Here is a 25295-nt window from a genome sequence, read left to right as displayed (position 1 = left end):
TTCTATCAGAATTAATAAAATGATAACAAATACATTGCAAGAAAAAAAAATACATGTTGACATGTACAAAAATACATGACATGTAAAATACAATCATACACAGGTGCTATACGACCATACGCTCACACATCGAATATCTGAACATATAACATAAACAAGACTCGATACAAAACGATATAAGCAAAAGCAAAACTGTTTATCCTGTTAATTCTCACCAGGCTGCTGGCGCTCCCAGCAGTGTGTTGCTGGGGCCGTCGGAGGATGAGGCTTAACCAGGTCCTCCAACTCTCACAGTTCCTCACTGTATGTCTGTACGCGAACGCGTGAACTTCAGCTAAAACATACACCTTGATAGACTGAAAATGCGTCTGGTCTGCAATCTATCATAACTACTGCGTATTCTGTTGCTGATTCGGTGGATATTTTAGTTCAATTCACCCGGCTGATAAAGGTTACTTTCCCAGGCACTGGTAATTGTCGTTTGGTGTTGTGCTTGAGGCCTATCAAACTGTGGGGTGTTATTAAGACAACCACAATTACTGACCCACCAGCAAAAATATTTTAGTCTTGAGCTATAGAAAACTCAGATCAAATACATCGTGAAGTGGAGTACACTTTTTTGGTGTACATATAGTTAATCTTGCTAGTGCAATGCGGTCATTGCACTAGCTTCACCACACATGTGTATCTGAATAGTGACAAGCGTCGTGAAGTAAATATTTCAGCGCCATAACACGATATCTTCTGCCATATCTCACAAGGGAAGTGCTCCAGGCTATCACCACAAGGGTAAGTACCATATAATACCATTTAGCGTTCGAATTCCCTGTTGGCATAGGAGCTTTATGGAGGTTGAGAGGGATAGAAAACTCGCTCTACAGATAAATTGCACCAATGATTGCTCGCCTGGACACTGGTGGCGGTGGACGCGGCACTGTGAGCTTCAGGTTTTGCCGGCCAGTGACTGTTCGTGTTTGTGAGCGGGGCCTTGGGGCCGTTCCGGCTGGGGGGATGACGGTGCCCTTGCTCCTCTGTGAATCGGAGGGATACGATTGTGCTGGAGTTCAACAGCCAGGCGTCCTACCCGGCAGATGAAGCTGGTCCTGTTGGATCTTTCGAGGGTGGATGCGACGGCGCTCTGTGGCGTGCAGCTTGTGTCCGGTCGTCGGGCTGTGGCGAAGTTCGGCTCCGCGGCTGTTTACCAAGATTTTGCGGAACGATATGACGGACGGTCCTTCCTGCTGCTTGAGGGTGATGGTTCGGTGGAAATGTCGGACCGGTGCAGTGAGACTACTTATGTTGCGGTGCATGGTGCTGCAATTGAGTTCCCTGAGGCCCTTCTACGACGTCACTTCACGTATAAGGCGGGTCTTGAGTATCCGAATGAATGCTGTCTCCTCCGGGAGGTGGAAAGTGTCCCGAATGGGACTCGTACGCTGGAGCTGGTACATGCCTGTATGTACACACATTGTCAGTAGTACGAAACCAAGCAATTCACATTACCTATAGATTTTGACGCATAGAAAACTCAGATACTTGTGAGCCGTTACTTTTCATAGTCTGTTGCATTTTTAACGTTGGTGTCCATATCATAACGAAACCTCGACCTACTAGTTGAGAGGACGGACTGGGCTTCATGTGGGGATTCCACGCAAGGGCTACATAGTCTAGTGCTGGTCTAACATAGGTTGTATATAATAGGCACTGAAGGCACTAGCAATGTTCGTAAGCGTCGCACTTTGTGTGCGACGCTTTCTGTTTATACTCGCCTAATTGTGCTTGAGGGGGGGTTGAGCTTCGGCTCCTTGGTCCCGCCTCACCCGTCAACTGGTGTACAGATTCCTGATTTTTGTGTGTACTCACCTATTTGTGTCTGCAGGATCGAGTATTGGCTCTTGGATCCCGCCTTCGGTTGTTTAAAGCAATGACTCCTGTCCTACTTCTCTATCATGCCTAGTTTTAAAACTATGAATAGTGTTAGTGTGTCCTTTAGTTCATTCCATTTCCCCATTGCTCTCACTCTAAAAGAAAACTTTCTAACATCTCTATGACTTAGAGGTACAGTGTGTGTATTTATTTACTATTTGTGTCTGTTGAATCGAGCTAGTAGCTCTTGGACCCCGCCTTTCTAACCGTTGGTTATTCAATGTACTGATTCCTGATTAAATTTCTCTACCATAGATATGGTATATTGCTCTCACATGCACAAATTCTCAGGATACAGCCTACGGCAGCTATCTAATTCCCAGGTAGTTATTTACTGCTAGGTGAACAAAAGATTGATTGATCGATGAAGATTAAGCCACCCAAAAGGTGGCACGGGCATGAATAAGCCCGTAAGTGATGGCACTTTTGAGCCATTCCCAGTATCAATAGCTGATACTGGAGATCTGTGGAGGTGCGACTGCACCCTGCGTGACGGGGGATGTCTCCCGTGCTGAACAAAAGCATCGGGTAAAAGTAGTATACCTAATTGTGTGGTGTCGCAGAAGGGTCGAGAGTCCACTGAAAACAAGGAATGAGTAGATACAGAGAGCACAAGACACGTGCGAGGTGCGATACGCAGCCACCCAAGGTTAGGAGGCGAGGCCAGGCATAATGCCAAGCACTGTGTGGGGGAGGAGTAGGAATGGTGGGTGGAAGCTTATGTTTTTTAACCAAGATATTTTTATGTTGGTATAGGATAGGCAGGATGGAGTAGAGAAGTTACAGAGAACGTATCATGTAAACATTTGGCATAACTAGAACATTCATGATTCAGTTTATATCACATAAAGTAACATATATCATGTAGCATTTATCATAAAACCTCTTATACATAATTATAACAAATTCGAAAATGTTACTGATGACGCCAACTCTGTTTATAATAGCGACTCCAGACGTCACAAGGTCAGAACAGATAATGTCAACAGTAGGATAGCCAGTGACGACGTAACGGGTGCACCCACCCGGAAGTCAGCAGTCACACCACTACATAATCAAACTTTGCTAACGAGAATATAAAGCCCATTACGGGCTCACCATATCCCGTGCTGCTTGGAACGTTTTGTTCCGAGTAGCTGAATCTAAAACAAAAGAATATTTATATAAAATACATTATGTGTACTTCATTTTGAAATGTATATACACTTGGTATAGAGGTCATTAGACCTGGTGCCATCTTTAATACCAAAGAAAACGTTATGTGTTGATGGTTAATTAACTATTGCGGAGGCTTTAATATTCCTGTTGCAGTTGATAGGCCATTAAGACCATCACCAAACCAGGCTATTTAAGACACTAACACAGCTTTGATAACAGCCCCCAATAACTTCGATTGTGTTGTAATACTTTTTTTTAATAAACATTGAATATATTTTATATATGATTAAGCAGTCAAATAAACCAGTCGAGGTCAAGCGCGATAAATAGTGCTGCTGAGACGCGCAATATTAATACTTATTTCGAACCGAGTGTATATATATATATATATATATATATATATATATATAGCAGGCCAGATGAAAACTGCCACTTTTATACAACTACAAATATCTTCGGTTTTACTTAAAATATTTATCTGGTAGAGGTTTTACATATAGATCGCGTTTCTGTCTTTCTTCTGACTAATAAATAATTTTGGTTTAATCAGTTATCAAGATGTTTTCAACAATATTCTTTCAGCGTTCGTCTTTTCCAACTTGGGCGACCCTTTTGGAAGCGCGATACTTGGGTTAACCCATCCTATAGTTGGGTCTGTTTCCAACTGGGGTTCGAATATGGACACGTAAAAATACAAGCCAATCAAGCCTCTACTGAAATTGAAAATTGAAATTGAAATAAGTTTATTGAGGTAAAATACACACAAAGGGATGAGGTAGCTCAAGCTATTCTCACCCCGTTCAGTACATCGTGTTAATACATATAGACATACAAGCCTCTACTGCTGCCAGTAAATTAGTATAAATAAATATTTTTTTTCAGGAGAAAGCGTCAAGCCATTTCGACTATATAGCAAAAATTAGTATACGCAATTTATTTTGCTCACTTCATACGGCCTTGTGGCGCAACGGATAACGCGTCTGACTACGGATCAGAAGATTCCAGGTTCGAATCCTGGCAAGGTCGCGACAATATTTTTCACGGCGTTCCCTTGTGTGTAGTTTACGTGGGTGCTGTCAATGTCTTCAAAACAGTAAGATGATCTTATATAATAATAGTATTTGAAGTCTATTTTGTAGTAATACTAATTGAAGCCAGAAATGGGTGGGCACGTATTCTATTTATTTACCTAATGTTCATCTAGCAGTAAATAGGTACCCGGAAGTTAGTTAAATGTTGTGGGGGTTGACCTAAAAAATGCCTGCAAATATATATACTGTATATAGTAAACTGTATAACAAAATAATAACAAAATATACACAAGCTTCCTGTCCCCGACAAAGGGGAAACTATTATATCTGCTTGATCAATATCGAATTATAGAAAACGAGACAACTTATAGGATTAACTCTATTAATTGAATTTCTTAGCTCAATTCTGTATGAGGGCCGCCATGATCTCTAGCAGGAATCGACGGCGGGCAGGAAGGTAGCGGCTTTAAATATATTAAAGGTTTTTCACATAGTTCCTGAAAATATATTTGCGACCTTGCCAGGATTCGAACCTGGAATCTTCTGATCCGTAGTCAGACGCGTTATCCGTTGCGCCACAAGGCCGTATGAAGCTATGTCATAATGTGTTTGTACAATTTGTATTGCTAGTTAATTTGATAATTTGTTGGGGGGACAGGCAGTCTGTGTATATATACACTATAGACTTGTATCAAGGTACCTCCCAAGGCCGAACTGTTGCCCTTTCCCAGGGTGTAACCTCAATAGTTTCCTCGCTCCTGGTTACTGCTAGGTGAACAGTGGCATTAGATGAAAGAAAACATGCCTAATCACTTCTGCTCGGATGTTACAGTTATCATCTTGAACAAAAATATATTGCAACAAATATTAATATTATTGACAGTAAAATTGTTTATTTGGAAAAGAATTAATAGCTGATGAATTAATTTGTTTTCTATTTACTTCGATTTGTTTCTTTGAAGTTCTCAGGCTCAAAGGGATATAATTTTGCTGCAAGACTCTGAGTTCTTAGGAGAGTAATATTGGTAATTATATTTATTAATCCTTTATGTAGTAATATATATATATAAAACATTACGATATATTAATATACTAGACATTATGTGTAAAGTTACACAATTCTATAATCGAAAAATGTTTATTTTCAATACAAATGCAGTTAAACGAAAAATGTAAAGACTTAAAGAGTACACATGATTGGTGTAATAGAAGAAAAACCGAGTGAGGCGGCGTGTGAGTTGTAACATTTCTCATTCTCACCACCTCATTGACCTCATCTCGCCTATGTCTCACTAACACCTCTTCTGTCGGTCTTATTTTTCATTAACACTAATCTTGTATACCTGTTAGATTTAATACCTTGAGTAACTTGCCGTGTACTCATATATCTTGGCGTTTCTCTACCAGGATCGTATTGCTCAATAGGCTACGTAGGCCAGGACATTCGTCCTCCCAGCACTTTTGTTTTTGGTACCAATAAAATGGACACGTATCAATACTTGGAGTAATCAGTCACTTGGTAACACTTCCCCATTATTTTTTCGTCCAATTAATGTACTGTACACGATCAACAGAGGGTGGGGTCCATTTAATTGTTTTGGTGTAGGGACCAAAAACAGTTAGATCAATCCCTACTTTACATTGTACTGTTAATTTAACAATTCCCACCACCTCATGGCATAAAAGGATGATTATAATTAGCAGTCAGGTATTTAGAGATACTAGTGGCTACAAATGACCCCATTCCTTTCCGTTCGGATACCTAAAGATTTCCTATCCTAATGACTGAGCAAGGATTGCAGCATTTTAAACAATATCTATTTTAAATGACACGAGGGTAATCGCAAGATTTGTATTAATAGGCTACAGATTGACTTTCAACCCCTACCAGCACCCTTGGACCCAAACCCTACCAGCACCCTTGGACCACCAGATCACACACCAACTTAAAAAAACAACAACTCGCAACCACAGTGAAGGTACAAGACAGCTATTTATCAGGTGTGAGGTGTCTTTCGCAGCCGAGCCTCGTACTCCGACCCCTTCTTGACAAGTATGAGGTCCTCCAGTTTCCTGGCAACCTCAACGTAGCCTCGCGAGCTCAGATTTCGAGCTACATCGTCCAACTCGTGCATTTTCTTCCATTCAATACACAGCACCTGTTAAAAGATCCGAAGTCCTCTCCAGCAAACTGTTGATTTTCTTAAGAGGTAAATCTTAGGCTCTAAATGTCACTAACCACTAAGACAAAGCATAAAATCTTCTAGTTTTAAGTAACATCATCATATAGGCGACGTTATCTGGATTTGGCCTATGCCGGTTAAGTTGTAAATGTAGATGTAAATGAAGAATAACAAAAATATTTAACGCAGCAAAGAAAACAGAAAATGGATATAGAGAATATGTAAAAAATAACGAGGTGACACTGCCATATAATTACAAAAGACCTGTGGTGGCATCTTTATACACAATTAATATACACTTTAACGCGCCGCGGTCGTATCTGAACGACTCCTATTTTTCTCTTGAATGCGCGCGAGCGTCGTATTTACTCGACCGATGAACAAATATTTCTATAAAATTAAATTCTGTTCCGATCGACTTGGGGATAGTATGAACATGTTTGCCATGAAATTTACGTTTTCTCTAATAGTCACATAGCCTATTTGGGAGAACGGCATTGTATTGTATCCTAGTGGTAAGACTATTGTATTCTTGACATGACTAGTGTAATCGATGTAGTTTCTTGATCTGGTGGTGATCTAATTCATGCTTTGGTGACATTTTATACATATGTTCTTCTAGAATATTCTTTTTCGAACATATTGGTACAAAAATTAAATTTGTACATCGAAAAATAAGGTCAGGACAGTGAAAATAGGATACACTTTTCAATACTGGTTTCGTCGATGTGCGGTAACGGGTAACACTTCCCACACTCTTTCGGGTGAGCCACAATCATGATTCTACATTTATATGCATATGTCCGTGTAGGAAATTTTATTGCGATCTCAGTGATACCAAATTTAACGCTGTAGAACAAGTGTGGAGTTGACAACCCTGAAAAGAATGGAAACATCTCGTCGCTGTTTGGGGCTCACGGCTAGTGATCGACGTAGTTTCTTGATCTGGTGGTGGTCTAATTCATGCTTTGGTGACATTTTATACATATGTTCTTGTAGAATATTCTATTGCAAACACATTGGTACAAAAGTGAAATTTGTACATCGAAAATTAAGGTCAGGACAGTGAAAATAGGATACACTTTTCAGTGTTGCCGCTCGATCGCCCGAACCGCCGAGAGCACTTCTGGGCTAGTTTTTTTTCAGTTTGCCGAGAGCGTAAAAATGATAATTATTAGGAGTGAAATTGGTTAGTGTAAGCGCTGTTCTCTGTGATGCCATTTAGTGTGAAATATAAGGTGAATGGATGAGAGCAATTCCTTTACTCTCCTTAACCTCCTTTGGATATACTGCTTAAACATATTCTCCGGGTCCATCTGCAGTACCCATCACAACGGTAATACCTTCAACAATTACTGCAGTGCCTACAATAGCAAATACACTATTTACAACAAAAATGCACTGCCAACAACGGCAACTACACTACCTACAGCAACACCTGCAGTTCCTACAACAGCGATTGCAGGAGCTACAACAGCAACTGCATTACCAACAGCTCGAAACTTGCCTGAACATCGAATTTCTTCAGGTCGAAGTGGTCCAAGATGGCGAGCTCGGCGCCTTCAACGTCGAGGCTAAGCAGGTCGACGCGGGTCACCCCCATGGCCAGCAGGAGGGACTCTAGCGGAATGCACTGCACCTTCTGGAACCACGAGTTGCCATTTACCTGTCCAAGTAAAGGTCCAATTACCCACAGAAATCACAATAGCGTGGCGCATCAAATGAACAAATCCACAAGGGCCGTGATGAGGGCTTAAACTATCATGTGCAACATTAATTTGCGCTAGTCGATTATATTAGAATGGACTCATCCCATGAAAGGTTCAAACCTATATTAACAGGAGCAATGCAACTCCTTGACAAGTCCAGTACTCTGATCAAATGGCTGCTAGACTGTTAAAAGTCGTTAATAGCCGAATCTTTTATCCAATGACCCAACAGCACCAAGTAGTCATAGATCAGAAGTTCGTTTTCATTGACACTATTCACTTATATGAGAGAACACGGGAGTCACAATTGTAACATTAACTTACACAAACACCCAGGCCGTTTATATCAGTAAGGACTCCTCCCGTGAAGTTTCATTGCTCCTGTCAGTCTAGGTTTGCCCATATGTCCCATATATATAGGACACATGGACAGTGTTCAAGACTAAATTTTATGCTTTCCGATTTGTCAATAAGCTATTGTGGTGGCCAGAATAACCTTCCCGTGGTTGATAGGTATTACGTTCAACAAAACAAGAATTAGGCCAAAATCTACATTACCCAACACGAGGCTGAAGTATGCTACTGACCCTGTCGGAGGCGTAATGGGTAAGGCTGTGCATGGCTCTCGTCTTGAAGCCCAGAGCCACAGCCATGGGGCCGGGGAAGTGAGGCATGATGGTCAGCATCTCCTACGGGAAAACATTATTAGTCTTGCAGGCGATGAGTCACAATAACGTGGCTGAAGTATGCTGACCAGACCACACACTAGAAGGTGAAGGGACGACAACGTTTCGGTCCGTCCTGAACTATCGACTTGAGAATGGTCCAGGACGGACGGAAACGTCGTCGTACCTTCACTTTCTAGTGTGTGGTCTGGTTAGCACTATCAGTCTTCATATTCCAGTTTGTAAAACAAATGTAACGTTGTATTGATGAAGCTGTTAGCATTATGTAAGTACCTACATGTCATTTTTAACTACTGGAACACCTCGGCTCGCGTAATGATAGTTTGTTGCGCTCTAAGTAGTTATGCTAGGATACTGTAATGTACATAAAATTAATATTTGTGGCTTGAATTCTCTCTGCACAATTCTACCATTATTCGTTCAATATGACAAAACCATCGCAGTACGATGTCCTCAATCTCGATGTTTGTTGGTTTGAAAAGTCATAGTAGCAGAATTTAGGTACATTAATAGAGGAAAGATGACGAAACTTGATGGATGTTTAGATTTGGAATTATAACATCTTATGTTCAATTATAATGGAGAATAACGTTAATGGGACTGATTCTCTGCCATATGTGGGAAGAAGACAGCAAGGGAAACATTTCGGGGTTAAGAAGAAGAGGTTGTGACGGATGTAATCTATGTATGATAATATATTTCCCAGTGGGCTCTACCTTCGATCTTTTGCTATAATGGTATAATGTCTCTTGTATTGAAATGCTTCATGACTGGTGGGCCAATCTTCAACTATACTTTAGAGAAATGGGGGAAGGGGTAAACCCCGGCCCAAAAAATACCTTGGAGGGGGATGGGTTTAACCCCCAACTATACTCATTGGGAAAAGATGGGGGAGGAACGCACTACAACCATACCTTGGAGGGATAGGAGTTGGGCGAGAGACAAACATTGGCGGACCAGGATCGCCTGTGCTTGGAGACGAGGCTGAGGTAGTTGGGGACATCAGGCTCCACCAGGAGGCCCGTCCAGGCCGCCTCCTGTTCCAGCCACAGCGTGTTCGACATGCTCTCTCCGTCCAACGCTCCGGCTTCCACGAAGAACCCACCATGCTACAGAAACACTTTTGAACCTTAGGTGCGGAACCCCCCATGCGTGAATTTTAGCTTTGAACAAAGAATTCCCTTAGGGGAATCATCTCAAGAAGGGTGTCAGAACATAGCCTCATTCATACATACACCCACATTCTCTAAAAACTTATAAACACACTGCAGGCAGTTAGACACGATGGGATACAACTACTTCTTGTACTAACCTTGTCCTTGAAGAGAACTCTGAGGGATTCGTTGTAGAAAATTTCACTCTCTTCATAGTCACGATTGGCAATATTTTTGTCTCCCAAAATATTATAAGGCTTGCTCGATGGTGCTCTCAGCAGCTATAAACAATAGGAATAAATTAATATACAGTATTTATGCAGCACCAGCGAGTAAAGAAACAAATTATACAAATATAATATTTGGGAAGAAATTAGAATATTTTGCCAATTTGGTAAAGATCTTTACTAATAATTTTTTGTATTTTCCAATGGGTAAATCATATAATCGTATAATACTCATCCCAAGACTCCCAGTTACACGCATAACCTCAGTATTTTCTCATAGATATAATCTTGTGATTTCATTGTACATTAATACCTCCTCTTGAATATAACGAAGCAGTTCCGGATCGTCTGCAGCTAAAGGACCCTCTAGTGCACGTAGAATATAATCTGAAAAGTATCATAAGACTATTATTAATCACACAGGCTCATCACATACATTTATTTTATATTACAATGATATTCATATTTGGGTCATCATTAAAGCACGTGTAGAGGGCTTACCGCTGTATGAGAATGTAGAGGCGACGACCATTCCCGTGAACACCACCAGCGCCCCCACCAGCGCCAGGGACGCGCCCACCAACACCCCCCGGCACGCCCACAAGCGGTATCTGGACAACCCACGAATTGTGATACCTATGAAAAATAAAGAACTGCGACATTTTCATGAACAATAAAGGGCCAAATAAAGCTTTTTAACGCTATAAACGGCCTCACTACCAGATCTCGGTGTTCAAGGAGCCCGTTCAATCGCCTCGCGACACGTACAAAAAGCCTCCGTCCTAACTTTACCAGAAATGCACAGAATCCATTCCCACCTAAGCTAACCATGCATAGAAAACGATGATTTTTGTAACCCACTACTTTTTATATCACGTTGCATTTGTACATTGTATACCATAACGATGTATTAGTTGATTGGACTGGTTGCTCGTTATGCCTGGGTTCGTATCCTGGCCGGGGAGGATTGACTGGGCGCCAATCCCTAACTGTAGCCTCTATTCACCCAGCAGTGAATGGGTACCTGGTTGTTACAAAGATACAAACTATATATATGTTGTTAAGGGCATTCGGTCATTTCATTGACCAAAAGTAAACAAGGAACTGATTATTTTGTAATGATCAAACATTTTCTGCACTGTAACACTATCTAGATAAATTAATTTCTTGCCCCAAGTGACGATCAGAATCGATATGTGAATTACCAAACTGATGTTTAAAAAAATATGTAAATACAGAAAAGATACATACAAAGTATATTCTGCTTATTAATTATATAAATAAATAAACGACGTAAATGATTTCACAATACTACTACTACTACTAATAATAATTTAGGGAAAAGTACGTACATACAAAATGGGATAGAGGAATGCTGGGTTTCTGGGTAGGGCAAGCATATTTTTTTTTTTTTTTTTTTTTTTTTTTTTTTTTTGCATAAAAATATATGCATATGCATATACTATGCATAAAAACCACTAATAAGCACAGCGTTTCGGGCATAAAAATGTTTCGAGTATATTTCATGATTTACTCTTGCTGACTGTATCACGTGGCAATAATTATATAGCCACATTAATAGTAACTTCCATCATTCACTATACAATGAGTCAAGTTGTATTATTCACCGGAATTGTGATCACTTAACACCCGGTAAAAACCAGTCACTGGGTCACTACTCACCACCGAATCAATATTTAATCCTGGCAATGTCGGACCTCGAACCCTTACCTTCCTTTAACGTAGACCTGTTCGCCATGATGTTTCCTTGTGTAGTATTTTTGGGGAACAAATCGGGTAACCTCAAAATAAACGCTGAAATCTGTGCAGGATTGGCGGTGACGACTATGTGACGTCACTGCGGGATGGCTGCTTGCCGGGTGGTGATTGGCTGGCAGGAGGAGGAAAGAGAGTTGTGATTGGATGGCTGTGCCCCTTGGCAATCATGTGTCGTGTTGACTGCCTTGGGGGCCTCGTTAAATAAATTTGTTGATTAAGGCTACCATTTCCTGTATGTGGGCATTAGCCGAAGGGATTCTTTCACAAACAATAGGTCTTGTAGCTGGATCACAGTGTACTGTCAGCTAATGGCGACGAATATATTTAACACGTAAATTTGCTAACAATTTCCTTATTCAAGGGTGTGAAAGAGTTATAAAATGAGAGGTGTACCTTGCTTCTCGTTGTAGACAAGCAAGAAGCAAGAGGGATACAGTGTATATATATATATATTATATATATATATATATATATATATATATATATATATATATATATATATATATATATATATATATATATATATATATATATATATATAATAGTTCAACACGGTTATAAGTTTGTGTGTGTTCAAATAAGCATACGGGAAATATGTGAAAATAAATATTGTGAATATTATTAAAATATTGTGTATATATAATATTCAATAATATAAAATATTATTGAATATTAATAAATATTGTGAATGGTCTGCACCCTGCAAGTTAACTAATGTCTCTCATAAGTTATAGTTAACCCTAATACACTTTGCTGTTTTCTCTGAAAGGATATTTGTATATAGAAAATGAAGCTTGCTCTTTTATGGGTAGCTAAAATATTTCCATACTGTTATTGGTTATTGTCTGCGATATTTATTTATTATATCTATTTAAATAGCACAATGGTCTACGTCGTCGGCTCACAACCGAGGGTCCCGATTCCGATTTCCACACAAGACAGAGACGGTTGGACTCGTTTCTCTCCACTTGGTCACTCTGTTCACCTATCAGTAACACAATCGACTTGAGAATGGTCCAGGACGGACCGAATCGTCGTCGTCCCGTCACTTTCTAGTGTGTGGTCTGGGCAACATATTTCAGCCACGTTATTGTGACTCCTCGTCTGCATGAGATATCCACGCTTGGTTACAGTAGCCCAGACGGCGGTGCACAAGTGACTATCACAGTTGAACAACTATTATCTTTGCCTTCTTGAGATTATCTTGAGATGATTTCGGGGCTTTAGTGTCCCCGCGGCCCGGTCTTCGACCAGGCCTCCACCCCCAGGAAGCAGCCCGTGACAGCTGACTAACACCCAGGTACCTATTTACTGCTAGGTAACAGGGGCATAGGGTGAAAGAAACTCTGCCCAATGTTTCTCGCCGGCGCCTGGGATCGAACCCAGGACCACAGGATCACAAGTCCCGCGTGCTGTCCGCTCGGCCGACCGGCTCCGCCTTAAGTCAAAAGTTCGTTTAATTATTCCTGAGGTTTGGTTAGCTTTGTTTTTTTTACTGCAACTTGTTGTGCATCTGTCAATGACTGGTGGATCTTAACTCCTAGGTCCTTTTCTTCACTAAGCTGCTGCATGGTAGAAGTGTTGATACGATAGTTGTGATGTGCAATGTGATGCCCTACATGCAAGATCTTGTATTTTTCAATATTATAAAACACTTTCCAGTCTTCTTGCCATGTGTGGAGGTCATGTAGATCTCCTTTTAAAACCTCAATGTCGTTTTTGCTTCCTAATTGCATCTAAGGTCAGTAATTGGCCTATTGAGACCTCGACAAGAATATATAGTTTCTTGTCCACGATAAGAGGAATTACTTCGCAACAACTTAGCAAATAAACCTCATATATAAGACACTCCGTATTTTATTTTCTTATTTATGTTAAAGTATATACAAGCGAGAGAAGTATTACAGAAGTTGGTACATTTATTTCGCCGGTGTCTCCTGAGTGAGAAATGGAAAGGCCTGTGTCAAGTTTTAAGTTTCTGGAAGTGTTTGTTGATTATGGACCTCCAAACCCATTCTGTAAGCGAGCGGCAGAAGTGTTAGCGTCATATACTGTGGTACAAGTGCCGGGCCTTGATTTATCAAGCATTTACACGTTGACTTCATACATCTTTCTTCCATCATGGTGACGTTGTATTAAACAGTTTACGAGTTTGGAAACGCTGCGAGGTCGTACTCGACTCTAAATTATTATCGTTATGGGCAACCTCTTAGTACTTTAGTGCTCGTAAACTGTTTAACATATACAAACTAAGCCACTATGACTGAGGAAAGATGTACAGGTTTCTTCAGTGGACACGCAAATGCTTTATTAATCCTGGACTCTGGTGTTTATACATATCCTCTGTGGTAACCTATGGGTTCCTTTCCTTTCATTTTGGATGTGATTTGTATTTTAATTTCTCTTATAATGTCCTTTTGTTGGAAAGTCAGAAACATCACGCGTTTCATCAACACGTGATGAAAAATGTGACAGTGTCAGACCACGAAGGAGGGATTGAAACAGGAATTTCCTTAAGTACTTTCGCATTTAATAATACATCTCCAGAAAAGTGTCCCTCCATCTTCACCCTTCTGAAGATGTTTTATGAAATACGAAAGTACTTGAGGAAATTCCTGTTTCAATTCTTCCTCCCTGGTCTGACACTGTCATTATATATAATAATATTATTTGAGTATAATATATTATACTTGGCATTTGAGTATACCATGTTGCAGCAAAACATAAGCAGTTTATACCTTAAATGGTTTAATTACATCAGACTAGTTTAGAAGAGTGGCCCACATGACCAGTGACCCAGTTCCGTAGGCCAGACACAACCACACTTCCATCTGAGTGATGGCTGTACAGCCCACATGACCAGTGATCCAGTTCCGTAGGCCAGACACAACCACACTTCCATCTGAGTGATGGCTGTACAGCCCACATGACCAGTGATCCAGTTCCGTAGGCCAGACACAACCACACTTCCATCTGAGTGATGGCTGTACAGCCCACATGACCAGTGACCCAGTTCCGTAGGCCAGACACAACCACACTTCCATCTGAGTGATGGCTGTACAGACCACATGACCAGTGATCCAGTTCCGTAGGCCAGACACAACCACACTTCCATCTGAGTGATGGCTGTACAGACCATATGACCAGTGACCCAGTTCCGTAGGCCAGACACAACCACACTTCCATCTGAGTGATGGCTGTGCAGACCACATGACCAGTGATCCAGTTCCGTAGGCCAGACACAACCATACTACCATCTGAGTGATGGCTGTACAGACCACATGACCAGTGACCCAGTTCCGTAGTCCAGACACAACCACACTTCCATCTGAGTGATGGCTGTACAGCCCACATGACCAGTGATCCAGTTCCGTAGGCCAGACACAACCACACTTCCATCTGAGTGATGGCTGTACAGACGTCACCCCCAAGTTCCATCCACTTGTTATCCTCTAACAAAACAATATATTTTAACTCCACGATCAACAACACTCCTCTGGGGAAAATTAATTATCTTACCATGAATTATAAAGAAGGAAAAAAATCCAAAAGCGAAACATAGGCTGGAGCACCCATGCAAATGTTTGTGTCAAAATAATCTGGTTTGTAGAAATATGATGTGAAATTTAATATATATATTATTTTGGGCACAAGGTGCAGGGGGGTCTATGAGTGCTTCCTATAACAGTAGGGAAGGGGTAGGTGAAGGGTGGATCCGTGGGGTTTGTGGGTAGGGGAGGAGTAGGGAGAAAGAGGTAAGGGGTAGGTAATGGGGAAGGGTTGCCGTAGTGGAAAGGGAGAAAGGGGGGTTTAGAGGTTTGGAGAGAGAGGGGTGGGGGGATGGGAAGGTGAAAAGGGAGGAATGGGAAAAGGTGGAAAGGGGAGAGGTGGGAATGGGTATTGTGAGGAGGAAAGATAAAGGGAAACGATAGGAAAAGGGGATGGGTAGCGGGGGGAAGAGGGGGGTAGGGAGGGGGAGAAGGGGTTTGAAGGGGGGAGGTGGGAGAGGGGATTTAAAGGAAAGAGGGGGAAAGAGGGGGTTTGGTGAAGGGAAGGGGGAATAAGAACTTAAAGAACGGGAGGAGGTGAGAGAATTTTGTGAAGGGAGAAGGAGTTTGGAGGAGAGATGTATGGAACCCCCTTTTCCAATTTTAGCGGGAAAGGGAGAGTGGGATGGCATGGGGTCAGGTGGGGAAGCTAAGGGAGCGTTTAATTGGAGGGCTAGCGAGGAAGGAGAGGGGAAGGGGGCAGGGAAGAGGATGGTAGGGGGGGGGAGGGGAGGAGGAAGAGGGGGGCAAGAATGGAGAAATACTTCAAGGGAATTATAGCAAAAGTCGGCGGCGTCCAAGACAGTGATGGATCGTGGCAAAAATCTTCTTCCTTTCAATACTGCTTCTCTCACCAGTCTTCTGGCTAGGAGGGGTTAGGAGGGGGGGAGATGGGGTTTGGGGAAAGGGGGGGGGGGTAGAGGGAAGGGTGTGATAGAGGGGGGGAAGAAATGGGTGTGGTAGGGGAGCAGTGATAGGAAGTGGTATGGGATTATAGGGGGTGGTCTGGGGTGTAGTGGTAGGGGGATAGTTTGGGTGTGGTGGGAAGGGAGAGGGGTGAAGGGTTTGGGTTGGGAGGGGTTATAGGGGAAGAGTGTGATGGGGTGGAGAGATAAGGGAGGAACTGGGAGAGGGGAGGTGGGTTGGGAAGAGATTGGAGGTAATGGGATGTAGAGAAAAGGAGAGAGGAAATGGAAAGGTAGGGAGAGTTGGGAAAGGATGGACATTTGGAGAAGAGGAGGGGGGGAAGGAAAAGGAAAGAGGGAGAGGGGAGGGAAAGGTAAAAAGAGAGAAACTCGAGAGGAGAGAGGGATTAGATAAGAGAAGGGAAGAAAGGGAGGAGAGAATGACAGAAATGGAAAGGAATATGGGAGGATATAAGAGGAGGGAGATCAGAGAGAGAGAGAGAGAGAGAGAGAGAGAGAGAGAAAGAGAGAGAGAGAGAGAGAGAGAGAGAGAGAGAGAGAGAGAGAGAGAGAGAGAGAGAGAGAGAGAGAGAGAGAGAGAAGAGATGAAAGAAGTATTGGCCAATTTCTTTTTACAGTAACGTGACCAACCCCACAAAAGCGATGTCATTGGCACTGAGCACATCAAAACTAAGTGAGGCTATTAAAAAAAGGTAATAATTACTGTAGAAACCAACCTGTTGATCCCGAGTTCCATCCTATAACTGGCAAAAAAGCCGCACAGTGAAATCCCATCCATTCGGAAAGCTGCCCGAGTCTTCAGCACCAGGAACAATAGGTATTTCGAATTGTTTTAGCATATACACAAGTAGCAGAGCCGGGGACCCGGTGCCCACGCCTAAACGGAAGGAATTGGCGTCACAAGTACAAAAGAAGACTTGAGATTGGGGGAGTTGTAAGTTGTTTTAGAGTCAGCAACTCGGAATAAAAAGTTCCGAGCAGCACGGGCTATGGTGAGCCCGTTGTGCTCACCTGGCACAGGAGATGTGCCGATTGGGAGCCCGTGGCTAGGTGAATGGCCCCCTCGCAAATGGAGGATCAGAACTTTATGAGAATATCAGCACCGGAATGCATTACCCGAAATAAGTGCTGAGATTGGAAAAGAAATCCACTTTGCTTCCTATGCCAAATCACTATTGAGTTCATCTTTTCAAATAATCTCCACTAGCAAGTAGTCAGTGCAAAGGCACGAAAGTTAGACCCAATGGTCCGAAGCTTGCACTGCCTTGGGTACAGGACGACTGTGGCCACCTGCCACCCACAGGGAACACACCATCCTGCCACCTTCTAATGTATTTTATATACACCGCCTTACAATATATAATAGAACAGTAGCCAGTCGCTCCACCTACTGAGCCACGAACACCCCTTAAAAAAGGAAGGATTCCAAAGGCACCTAGTAAGCTTCCACCTTTGGAATCCTAGGATCCCAAAGAAGGAAGTTTACTCCACCTTTGGAGCAAACCTTGGTGGAATGTGATAAGTAAAGAATATTTAATTTTTATAAATTTCAGCGTAATATAGTTCCAATAAACCAGAGAAGAAGACCAAGGAATGAGTACTTGAATTGAGAGGCGAGAGAGAGAGAGAGAGAGAGAGAGAGAGAGAGAGAGAGAGAGAGAGAGAGAGAGAGAGAGAGAGAGAGAGGGAGAGAGAGAGAGAGAGAGAGAGAGAGAGGAGTGATGGTTGTGTAAACTGATTCCAAGGAAACTTTACTCGTGGCAAGTGGCTCAGTGGCCACAAGCTTACCACGAGAGCTGAAACAACGGATATAAATCGGCTAAGTTTAAATTTAGAAAAGAATTGCGTCAAAAATGATTTTGGAAATGGGTTTGTGGGTTTATAGAAAACGTGGCCTGGCAACATTATCATGGGATCATTGAATTGTCTAAAGTTCGGGTTTGATATATGTATGATTGGTTGTGGTTGAATACATATATATATATATTTTAGCCATTTTCCATGGGAAATAAATCTTCTGTTGCCTCACTTAATATGTGCTGTTGCAAGTTTGCAGTGAATTTCAATTGCACTGATGCAAGGATACTATAGCGGCTGAAAATTACATCATAACCGACTTTCAGATCCATTCTCGCTGCATGTCTAAGACAGCTGATGATATTTTTTCAGGTTTATGATAATAGCCGACAACTTGTTTAGCTAAATGAACTGTTGGGGTTCAGTTCCTGAAACCATTATGTGCCTCTGTAACCCCTTCAGCCACTGCCCACGGGGTGTGTATAGGGTGAATAATAAGTAAGTAAACTGACTGATTGGGGACACCGAACAACGTTAACTGTGGCGCCTTCACCCTACACTGATCATGGACGACACCCTCACCCTACACTGACCAGGGACGACGCCCTCACCCTACACTGACCAGGAACGACACCCCTCACCCTACACTGATCATGGACGACACCCTCACCCTACACTGACCAGGGACGACGCCCTCACCCTACACTGATCATGGACGACACCCTCACCCTACACTGACCAAGGACAACACCCTCACCCTACACTGACCAGGGACGACGCCCTCACCCTACACTGACCAGGGACGACACCCTTCACCCTACACTGACCAGGGACGACACCCTCACCTTACACTGACCAGGGACGACCCCCTCACCCTACACTGACCAGGGACGACGCCCTTCACCCTACACTGACCAGGGACGACACCCTTCACCCTACACTGACCAAGGACGACACCCTCACCCTACACTGACCAGGGACGACACCCTCACCCTACACTGATCATGGACGACACCCTCACCTTACACTGACCAGGGACGACACCCTCACCCTACACTGACCAGGAACGACACCCCTCACCCTACACTGACCAGGGACGACACCTTCACCCTACACTGATCTACCCACAAAACGAATCCATCCAAACACAGTGTGCTGTTTACAGAGAAATTCCACAGGAGATCGATAAGGATGAGTGGTCATAGACTTGATGGAGCGAGGGGGAGGAGGCGCCGTGGGCGTGGGGGAATGGAAGGAAAAGAAAAAGAGGAATGAGATAAGAGTAAAAATGGGGAAATTGGAGTTAGATGAAGTGGAAAGGCACGGAAAAGGAATTAAATTATATAAAAAACGGTAATTAAATATATAAAAAACTATTATTGGAAATGGAGAGAGAGAGAGAGAGAGAGAGAGAGAGAGAGAGAGAGAGAGAGAGAGAGAGAGAGAGAGTGAGAGAGAGAGAGAGAGAGAGAGAGAGAGAGAGAGAGAGAGAGAGAGAGTGAGAGTGAGAGAGAGAGAGAGAGAGAGAGAGAGAGAGAGAGAGAGAGAGAGAGAGAGAGAGAGAGAGAGAGAGAGAGAGAGAGAGAGAGAGAGAGAGAGAGAAGGGATCTACTTCAGAGTAGACATGGCGGATACAAGTCACATGTTATACTTGTACCATGTTAACAGATTATATAACCAACCCAACCCAGTCCATCTGAACTTTACACAGCTTAAACCTAAGCTATTACATCCCAAGAATCGACTTGAGAATGGTCCAGGACGGACCGAAACGTCGTCGTCCCTTCAATTTCTAGTGTGTGGTCTGGTCAACATACTTCAGCCACGTTATTGTGACTCATCGCCTGCATATTACATCCCAACCTTATAAGGTATATTCGGTTAGCGACAATCAAAATTCAAGTTTTGTCGAACAGTGTTTTGTACGATTTGTCCATAAACCGACTTGGCACCAAGGAATCACTCAGCCTGTCTCTGTACACTACAGTGTAATTGTCATGTTCTCTGTCAGTATATGTTTGGTTAGTACAAAGAGTACGAAGATCCTGTTATTTTCATCATATTAAGCAGGAAGAGCCACTTATTTATGAAGGCCCAAAATTCCCACCCAGGATGGGTATGAGGTAAATGTTAAGTAAACAAAATAAATTCTTTTTTTCTTCACAGTTAAATCAAAATAATATATAACTAATTAAAATCTTTAATAGGAGGATACAGGTCATCATAATTTTTTTCACAACTTGTCATTCTCGAATGGCAGTTACGTATATAAACTATGGATAGCTGCACAAACTATAGACTTGGACTAAAAATTCCACATTGTGTTCTCATTGCCACTGAGAAAGAAGACTAGCACCTAAACCTAACGTTTCCTAGGTCTAACGTAGTACATATATGTACTAAATTAGGCTTGAGATTTCATATGTGAGGTCAAGGATTGCTCATTTAGGTCTAGTGTTTGGTTAGTGTTCTACACTTTTCGGAAGTTCTTTTGTGTTGCAAATAGAACAAAACGTGAATTTCTTGTTTTGTAGAACAGTTTTACGATCTGGGCCAAGACTCAGGTCGTCCCCATGACTAGCACTATGTCTCTCATTCTGTGTTGCTGCTGCTACCTGGTTGGTTGATACCTGGTTGATGGGGTTCTAAGAGCTCTTCTACTCCCCAAGCCCAACCCGAGGCCAGGCTTGACTTGTGAGAGTTTGGTCCACCAGGCTGTTGCTTGGAGCGGCCCGCAGGCCCACATATCCACCACAGCCCGGTTGGTCTGGCACTCTTTGGAGGAATAAATCTAGTTTCCTCTTGAAGATGTCCACGGTTGATGCTCTCTATGATTCATCTATGTCTGTTGTTGTCATCGTATTCCTGTCTGGGGTCGTATGTTGTTTGCTGAGGGATTGTAAATTGCCAGGACCACTATCCTTTTCCCATCAGCTGTCAAGAGTCCCAGTGATGGAGCCTGTGTATCCATTTGTATCCTAATTTTCTAGTTCCCAAAACTTCCAATTTCTTTTCACAAAGATTGCCACTCCCCCTCCTTGTCTTTGTTTTCTTTTTCTCCTTATTACTTGGTATCCCCTCTGGAAATATTACATCAGATATCATACAGTTTATTTTCGTTTCCACTATTGCAATTACATCAGGCTGTAGTTCACTAACCGTTTCTTTTATTTCTTCTGCTTTGTTTGTAACTCCATCAGCGTTTGTGTGCCATACCTTGAGACTCTTCTTGGACACCCAGAATTCTCAGGGAATTCCTCTCTATTTGCCTCTACTGGTGTAGGTTGTAACTGTGAGATGGCTGCAATGCCAGCTGTGATGGGTGGCTGTGAGGAGGGTGAGAGGCAGAGTGAGGACACGAGGCAGAGCTGGAGGGGAGAGGTAGGACTGGGTTAGGGCACGAGGTAGAGGGCGTTCCTGCCACCCTCATTTGTTTCCGCCATCGCCGGGGATCGATCCCCGGACCATAGGACTACGAATACCGAGAGCTGTCCACTCAGCCGTCAGGCCCCTGTGTGTACTCACCTAGTTGTGTTTGCGGGGATTGAGCTCTGGCTCTTTGGTCCCGCCTCTCAACCGTCAATCAACAGGTGTACAGATTCCTGAGCCTACTGGGCTCTATCATATCTACACTTGAAACTGTGTATGGAGTCAGCCTCCACCACATCACTGCCTAATGCATTCCAATGTGTGTGTGTGTGTGTGTGTGTGTGTGTGTGTGTGTGTGTGTGTGTGTGTGTGTGTGTGTGTGTGTGTGTGTGTGTGTGCGTGCGTGCGTGTGTTCACACCTACACTCGTGCCACAAGAATAAGCACAAGAACCACAGAGACAAATTCAAGAAAATACAGAGACAAGGAGTGGACGCCGTCAATTGCATTCCTTTCGGTGTCCCAACAAAACTAAAACCCACCAGTAGTTACCGCCGCCACTAACACACACCCGCCAACTGTGTTCCATAACTGCCACGTGTCGTCTCTCAACTCTTGGCTGCCAGCTTCGCGAAGCGTTCCATTTTAACCCCCGCAGCGTGAGAAGGAAGATAGAAGTAGCCTCAATAACACCAAGGAAGACCAATGGAAGCAGACAATCGGGGGAAAAAATAGCACAAAAATTACAAATAACACACAGGCACTTAGAGTTGGATCTAATAGCATGGCCAAGCCTGCCAGTTCAGTTTTCAACTTTAATAACCTCGAGGAGGAGATAATCTTGATCAGATCCACCAGCGGAGATTGAGAGACGATTCTAATGACTTGGTCTGGAAAGGAAACACAACAATGGGGGGCATCTTAGCCTCACACAGCATTTCCACCTACAGAAGAGAGGTTAAGTGAACAGAATGAAGCCGTGAGAGGAGAAGAGGGGGTTTGAGAGTGATGTTAAGCAAGTGGTGTGTACGGAGGATATCCACTTATGCAGTGGGAGGATCTGGTAGCGAGAGGCTTATTGGGGAAGTGGCGGGATGGCGGCCAATGGGCTGCTCGTCCTCATCATCTTAAAAGCCAGAATCACACCACCTTGTTATCGCTCCAGTTAGACTTTATTTATAGGCCGATCCCCCTCGTTCACGGCGGCTCCATGATGCTAGCTGCAGGGTATTTTGTACCTGGGAGGTGTGGAGGTGCCTGGGAGGTGTGGAGGTGCCTGGGAGGTGTGGTGGTGCCTGGGAGGTGTGGTGGTGCCTGGGAGGTGTGGAGGTGCCTGGGAGGTGTGGAGGTGCCTGGGAGGTGTGGAGGTGCCTGGGAGGTGTGGTGTTGCCTGGAAGGTGTGGAGGTGCCTGGTAGGTGTGGAGGTGCCTGGGAGGTGTGGAGGTGCCTGGGAGGTGTGGTGGTGCCTGGGAGGTGTGGAGGTGCCTGGTAGGTGTGGTGGCACTTACCAATCAGTGCCTACGAGGGAGTGAAATATAGCTCTTTATGCTTCGCCTTCTTCCCTTCTTGAACCTTTTGCATTACAATTGAACTAGTCTGACTGTCGAATTTGGCCTTAATTCACTGTCGAATCTGCCCTTAATTCACTGTCGAATCTGGCCTTAATTCACTGTCGAATCTGGCCTTAATTCACTGTCGAATCTGGCCTTAATTCACTCTCGAATCTGGCCTTAATTCACTGTCGAATCTGGCCTTAATTCACTCTCGAATCTGGGCTTAATTCACTCTCGAATTTGGCCTTAATTCACTGTCGAATCTGGCCTTAAAGTTGTGGGTAGAGGTGGCTTCCACTACTTCTTCTGTCACTGCATACAGGGTACGTAAGTATTTCCTTACGTACTTTCGTCTCATTTACGTTTCCAGCTTCCACGTTTTGATTGACAGTTGCCACCGTAGGCGGCAAGTCTATTGTGCAACCCATACTTATCCTGTGAGTGGTAGCGCAAAAAGGATTAGTTGGCACGAAATGTCTTTATCAGACCTCAACGGAGATTATTTCATTTACATCAATCCTGCACACCTTATAATTATAGTGTCCTACCTTGAGGTGCTTCCGGGGCTTAGCGTCCCCGCGGCCCGGTCGTCGACCCGGCCTCCTGGTTGCTGGACTGATCAACCAGGCTAGTTACAGAGATTTGTCCGTATCAATAGCTATGTGTTTATTATTAAATACTAATGGTAGGTCTTTTCGTTAATGCTAAGCTGTTTTAGGTATAGAGGTATTACAGAGTCATAGGGAAACTGCTGTTTATTATTATTAGTCTTCACACTATGTTGTTTGTTCTTTAATCTAATTTGTCATTTATGTACTGGAAGCAAAACATGGATACAGAACAAGGATTTCAGATATTTTTTTCCATTGTAATAAATTGGTTTGCCATTTGATACAGCGTAAGTCTGTGTCCTCTTGTTCTGCTTTCTCTCAAATTGAAGAGGGCTATCATTGTTCAACTTATCTATTCCCCTCAGTATTTTATATGTTGTCATCATATCCCCTCTGTTACTTCTATCTTCCAAGGTTGTGAAATTTAGTTCTATAAATCTATTCTCGTATCATAACCCTCTTAGCTCTGACACAAATCTTGCTGTAAACCTTTGGACAGTTTCAATTTTGGTTTTATAAGGTGTGTGGACTCCATGCTGGTGCTGACTGTTCCTGTATTGGTCTAGATTGCCTTGACGGAGTCCTGATTTAGGTTTCTAAATGACGTTCTTATATTTGCAAGCGTTCGATATGCTGCTGATGATATCCTGTTTATGTGTGCCTCTGGTGTTTGTAATGGAACTATATCCTCTTCCAAGTTTTTACTCTCCGATTTCTATAGTTTCCTTCCCTTTATGGTGTAGATGTCTTCTGGTCTTCCCTTTCCCATCTTCATTACCTTACACCTATGAGATTGAATTTGTTTGACCTCTCCAAGAGATTGCTAGGTACTCTTGTAACGTCCTGGAGTACAATTCTGTTTTTTGCATTCATCAGCTTTGTGTCATCTGCAGACATTGAAATGTACGAGCTCACTCACTGTCTTTGCTGCCTCGTTATCCTCCTTATACATAGTCTTCTAATAGACACTGCATGGTACGTTTCCTCATTCTCAACTATCATTTTTCTGCCACTATATATTTAATTGGGTTGCTCTTCCTTAAAATAACTTTCATGAGGCGATTTCTTTCTCTCTGAAACCTACTTAGCCTACAGAAATGCAAAGTTTCCAATGTTGCATCTCAGGCCTGAATTTTGTTGTATATTTTCTGTTCATTTCTTGGTCTTTCTCTCTCCTTACCACGTGTCTCCCTCTGGCTCTGGTAGGTTGCATATTACCTCTACAGCACTTTGTACTGCCTCAGCAATGGTTTTGTCTGGTCTTATTCCTCAAATCTCAGTTACATTCTACAGTTGTTTACTTTTCTCCTCTGTTATCCTACTCACTTCCTTTGTTGCCATCCCTTCATCTTTCCCCATTTATCTTCTGTAACTCATTCACACTTGCCTCTCTTTTGAGGTTTAATTCCTTCAGTTCCTGTACTTCAAGGTTGCTCTGTGTATCTCGTCACGCCTGTCAAGTTTTGCCTTTAGGTGTTCTGTAACGTCATTCTTTGTTCTCTTCCATCAATATTATTATATTTCCTTTCCAGGGAAGCTGCCTCTTATTTTAGTGCCTTTTATCTTTTTCTCTCTTTGCCATCTCTCTTCTACATCTTCTTCCATTTTTGTACTGCCTCTCACTAGCTCATTCATGCTT

General features: G+C 42.9%; 2 protein-coding genes and 2 non-coding genes across 6 annotated transcripts in view; 2 read left to right on the top strand and 2 right to left on the bottom strand.

Moving 5' to 3' along the window:
• Window positions 1-238: 238 nt before the first annotated feature.
• The window catches only part of LOC123769078 (lachesin), a 216021-nt gene continuing 190964 nt past the window's right edge, over window positions 239-25295 (top strand). The window contains exon 1 of one of the 2 annotated variants that reach the window (XM_069309198.1): window positions 239-789. The gene's annotated coding sequence lies outside the window, so the exon portion shown is untranslated. The remainder of the gene's footprint in view (window positions 790-25295) is intronic. The other variant, XM_069309200.1, reaches the window with a different exon arrangement.
• TRNAR-ACG (transfer RNA arginine (anticodon ACG)) lies at window positions 4038-4110 on the top strand. Its single transcript has one exon. It is a non-coding gene; the product is annotated as a tRNA-Arg (tRNA).
• On the bottom strand, window positions 4628-4700 carry TRNAR-ACG (transfer RNA arginine (anticodon ACG)). Its single transcript has one exon. It is a non-coding gene; the product is annotated as a tRNA-Arg (tRNA).
• The window catches only part of LOC123769016 (carbohydrate sulfotransferase 3-like), a 243026-nt gene continuing 222875 nt past the window's right edge, over window positions 5145-25295 (bottom strand). Inside the window, exons 1-8 of one of the 2 annotated variants that reach the window (XM_045759961.2) lie at window positions 11806-12121; window positions 10576-10710; window positions 10388-10461; window positions 10006-10128; window positions 9608-9802; window positions 8595-8696; window positions 7806-7964; window positions 5145-6274 (exon numbers count right to left, since the gene is read on the bottom strand). In XM_045759961.2, the coding sequence (XP_045615917.2) occupies window positions 6113-6274; window positions 7806-7964; window positions 8595-8696; window positions 9608-9802; window positions 10006-10128; window positions 10388-10461; window positions 10576-10710; window positions 11806-11833 (978 nt within the window). In that variant the 5' untranslated portion in view covers window positions 11834-12121 and the 3' untranslated portion in view covers window positions 5145-6112. Of the gene's footprint in view, window positions 6275-7805; window positions 7965-8594; window positions 8697-9607; window positions 9803-10005; window positions 10129-10387; window positions 10462-10575; window positions 10711-11805; window positions 12122-25295 lie in introns of those variants that run through there. The other variant, XM_069309201.1, reaches the window with a different exon arrangement.

Source organism: Procambarus clarkii, chromosome 64 (genome assembly GCF_040958095.1).
Source record: "Procambarus clarkii isolate CNS0578487 chromosome 64, FALCON_Pclarkii_2.0, whole genome shotgun sequence".
Lineage (NCBI taxonomy): Eukaryota > Metazoa > Arthropoda > Malacostraca > Decapoda > Cambaridae > Procambarus > Procambarus clarkii.
The sequence above is the reverse complement of the archived record's forward strand: the minus strand, read 5'-3'. Positions and strand labels throughout refer to the sequence as shown.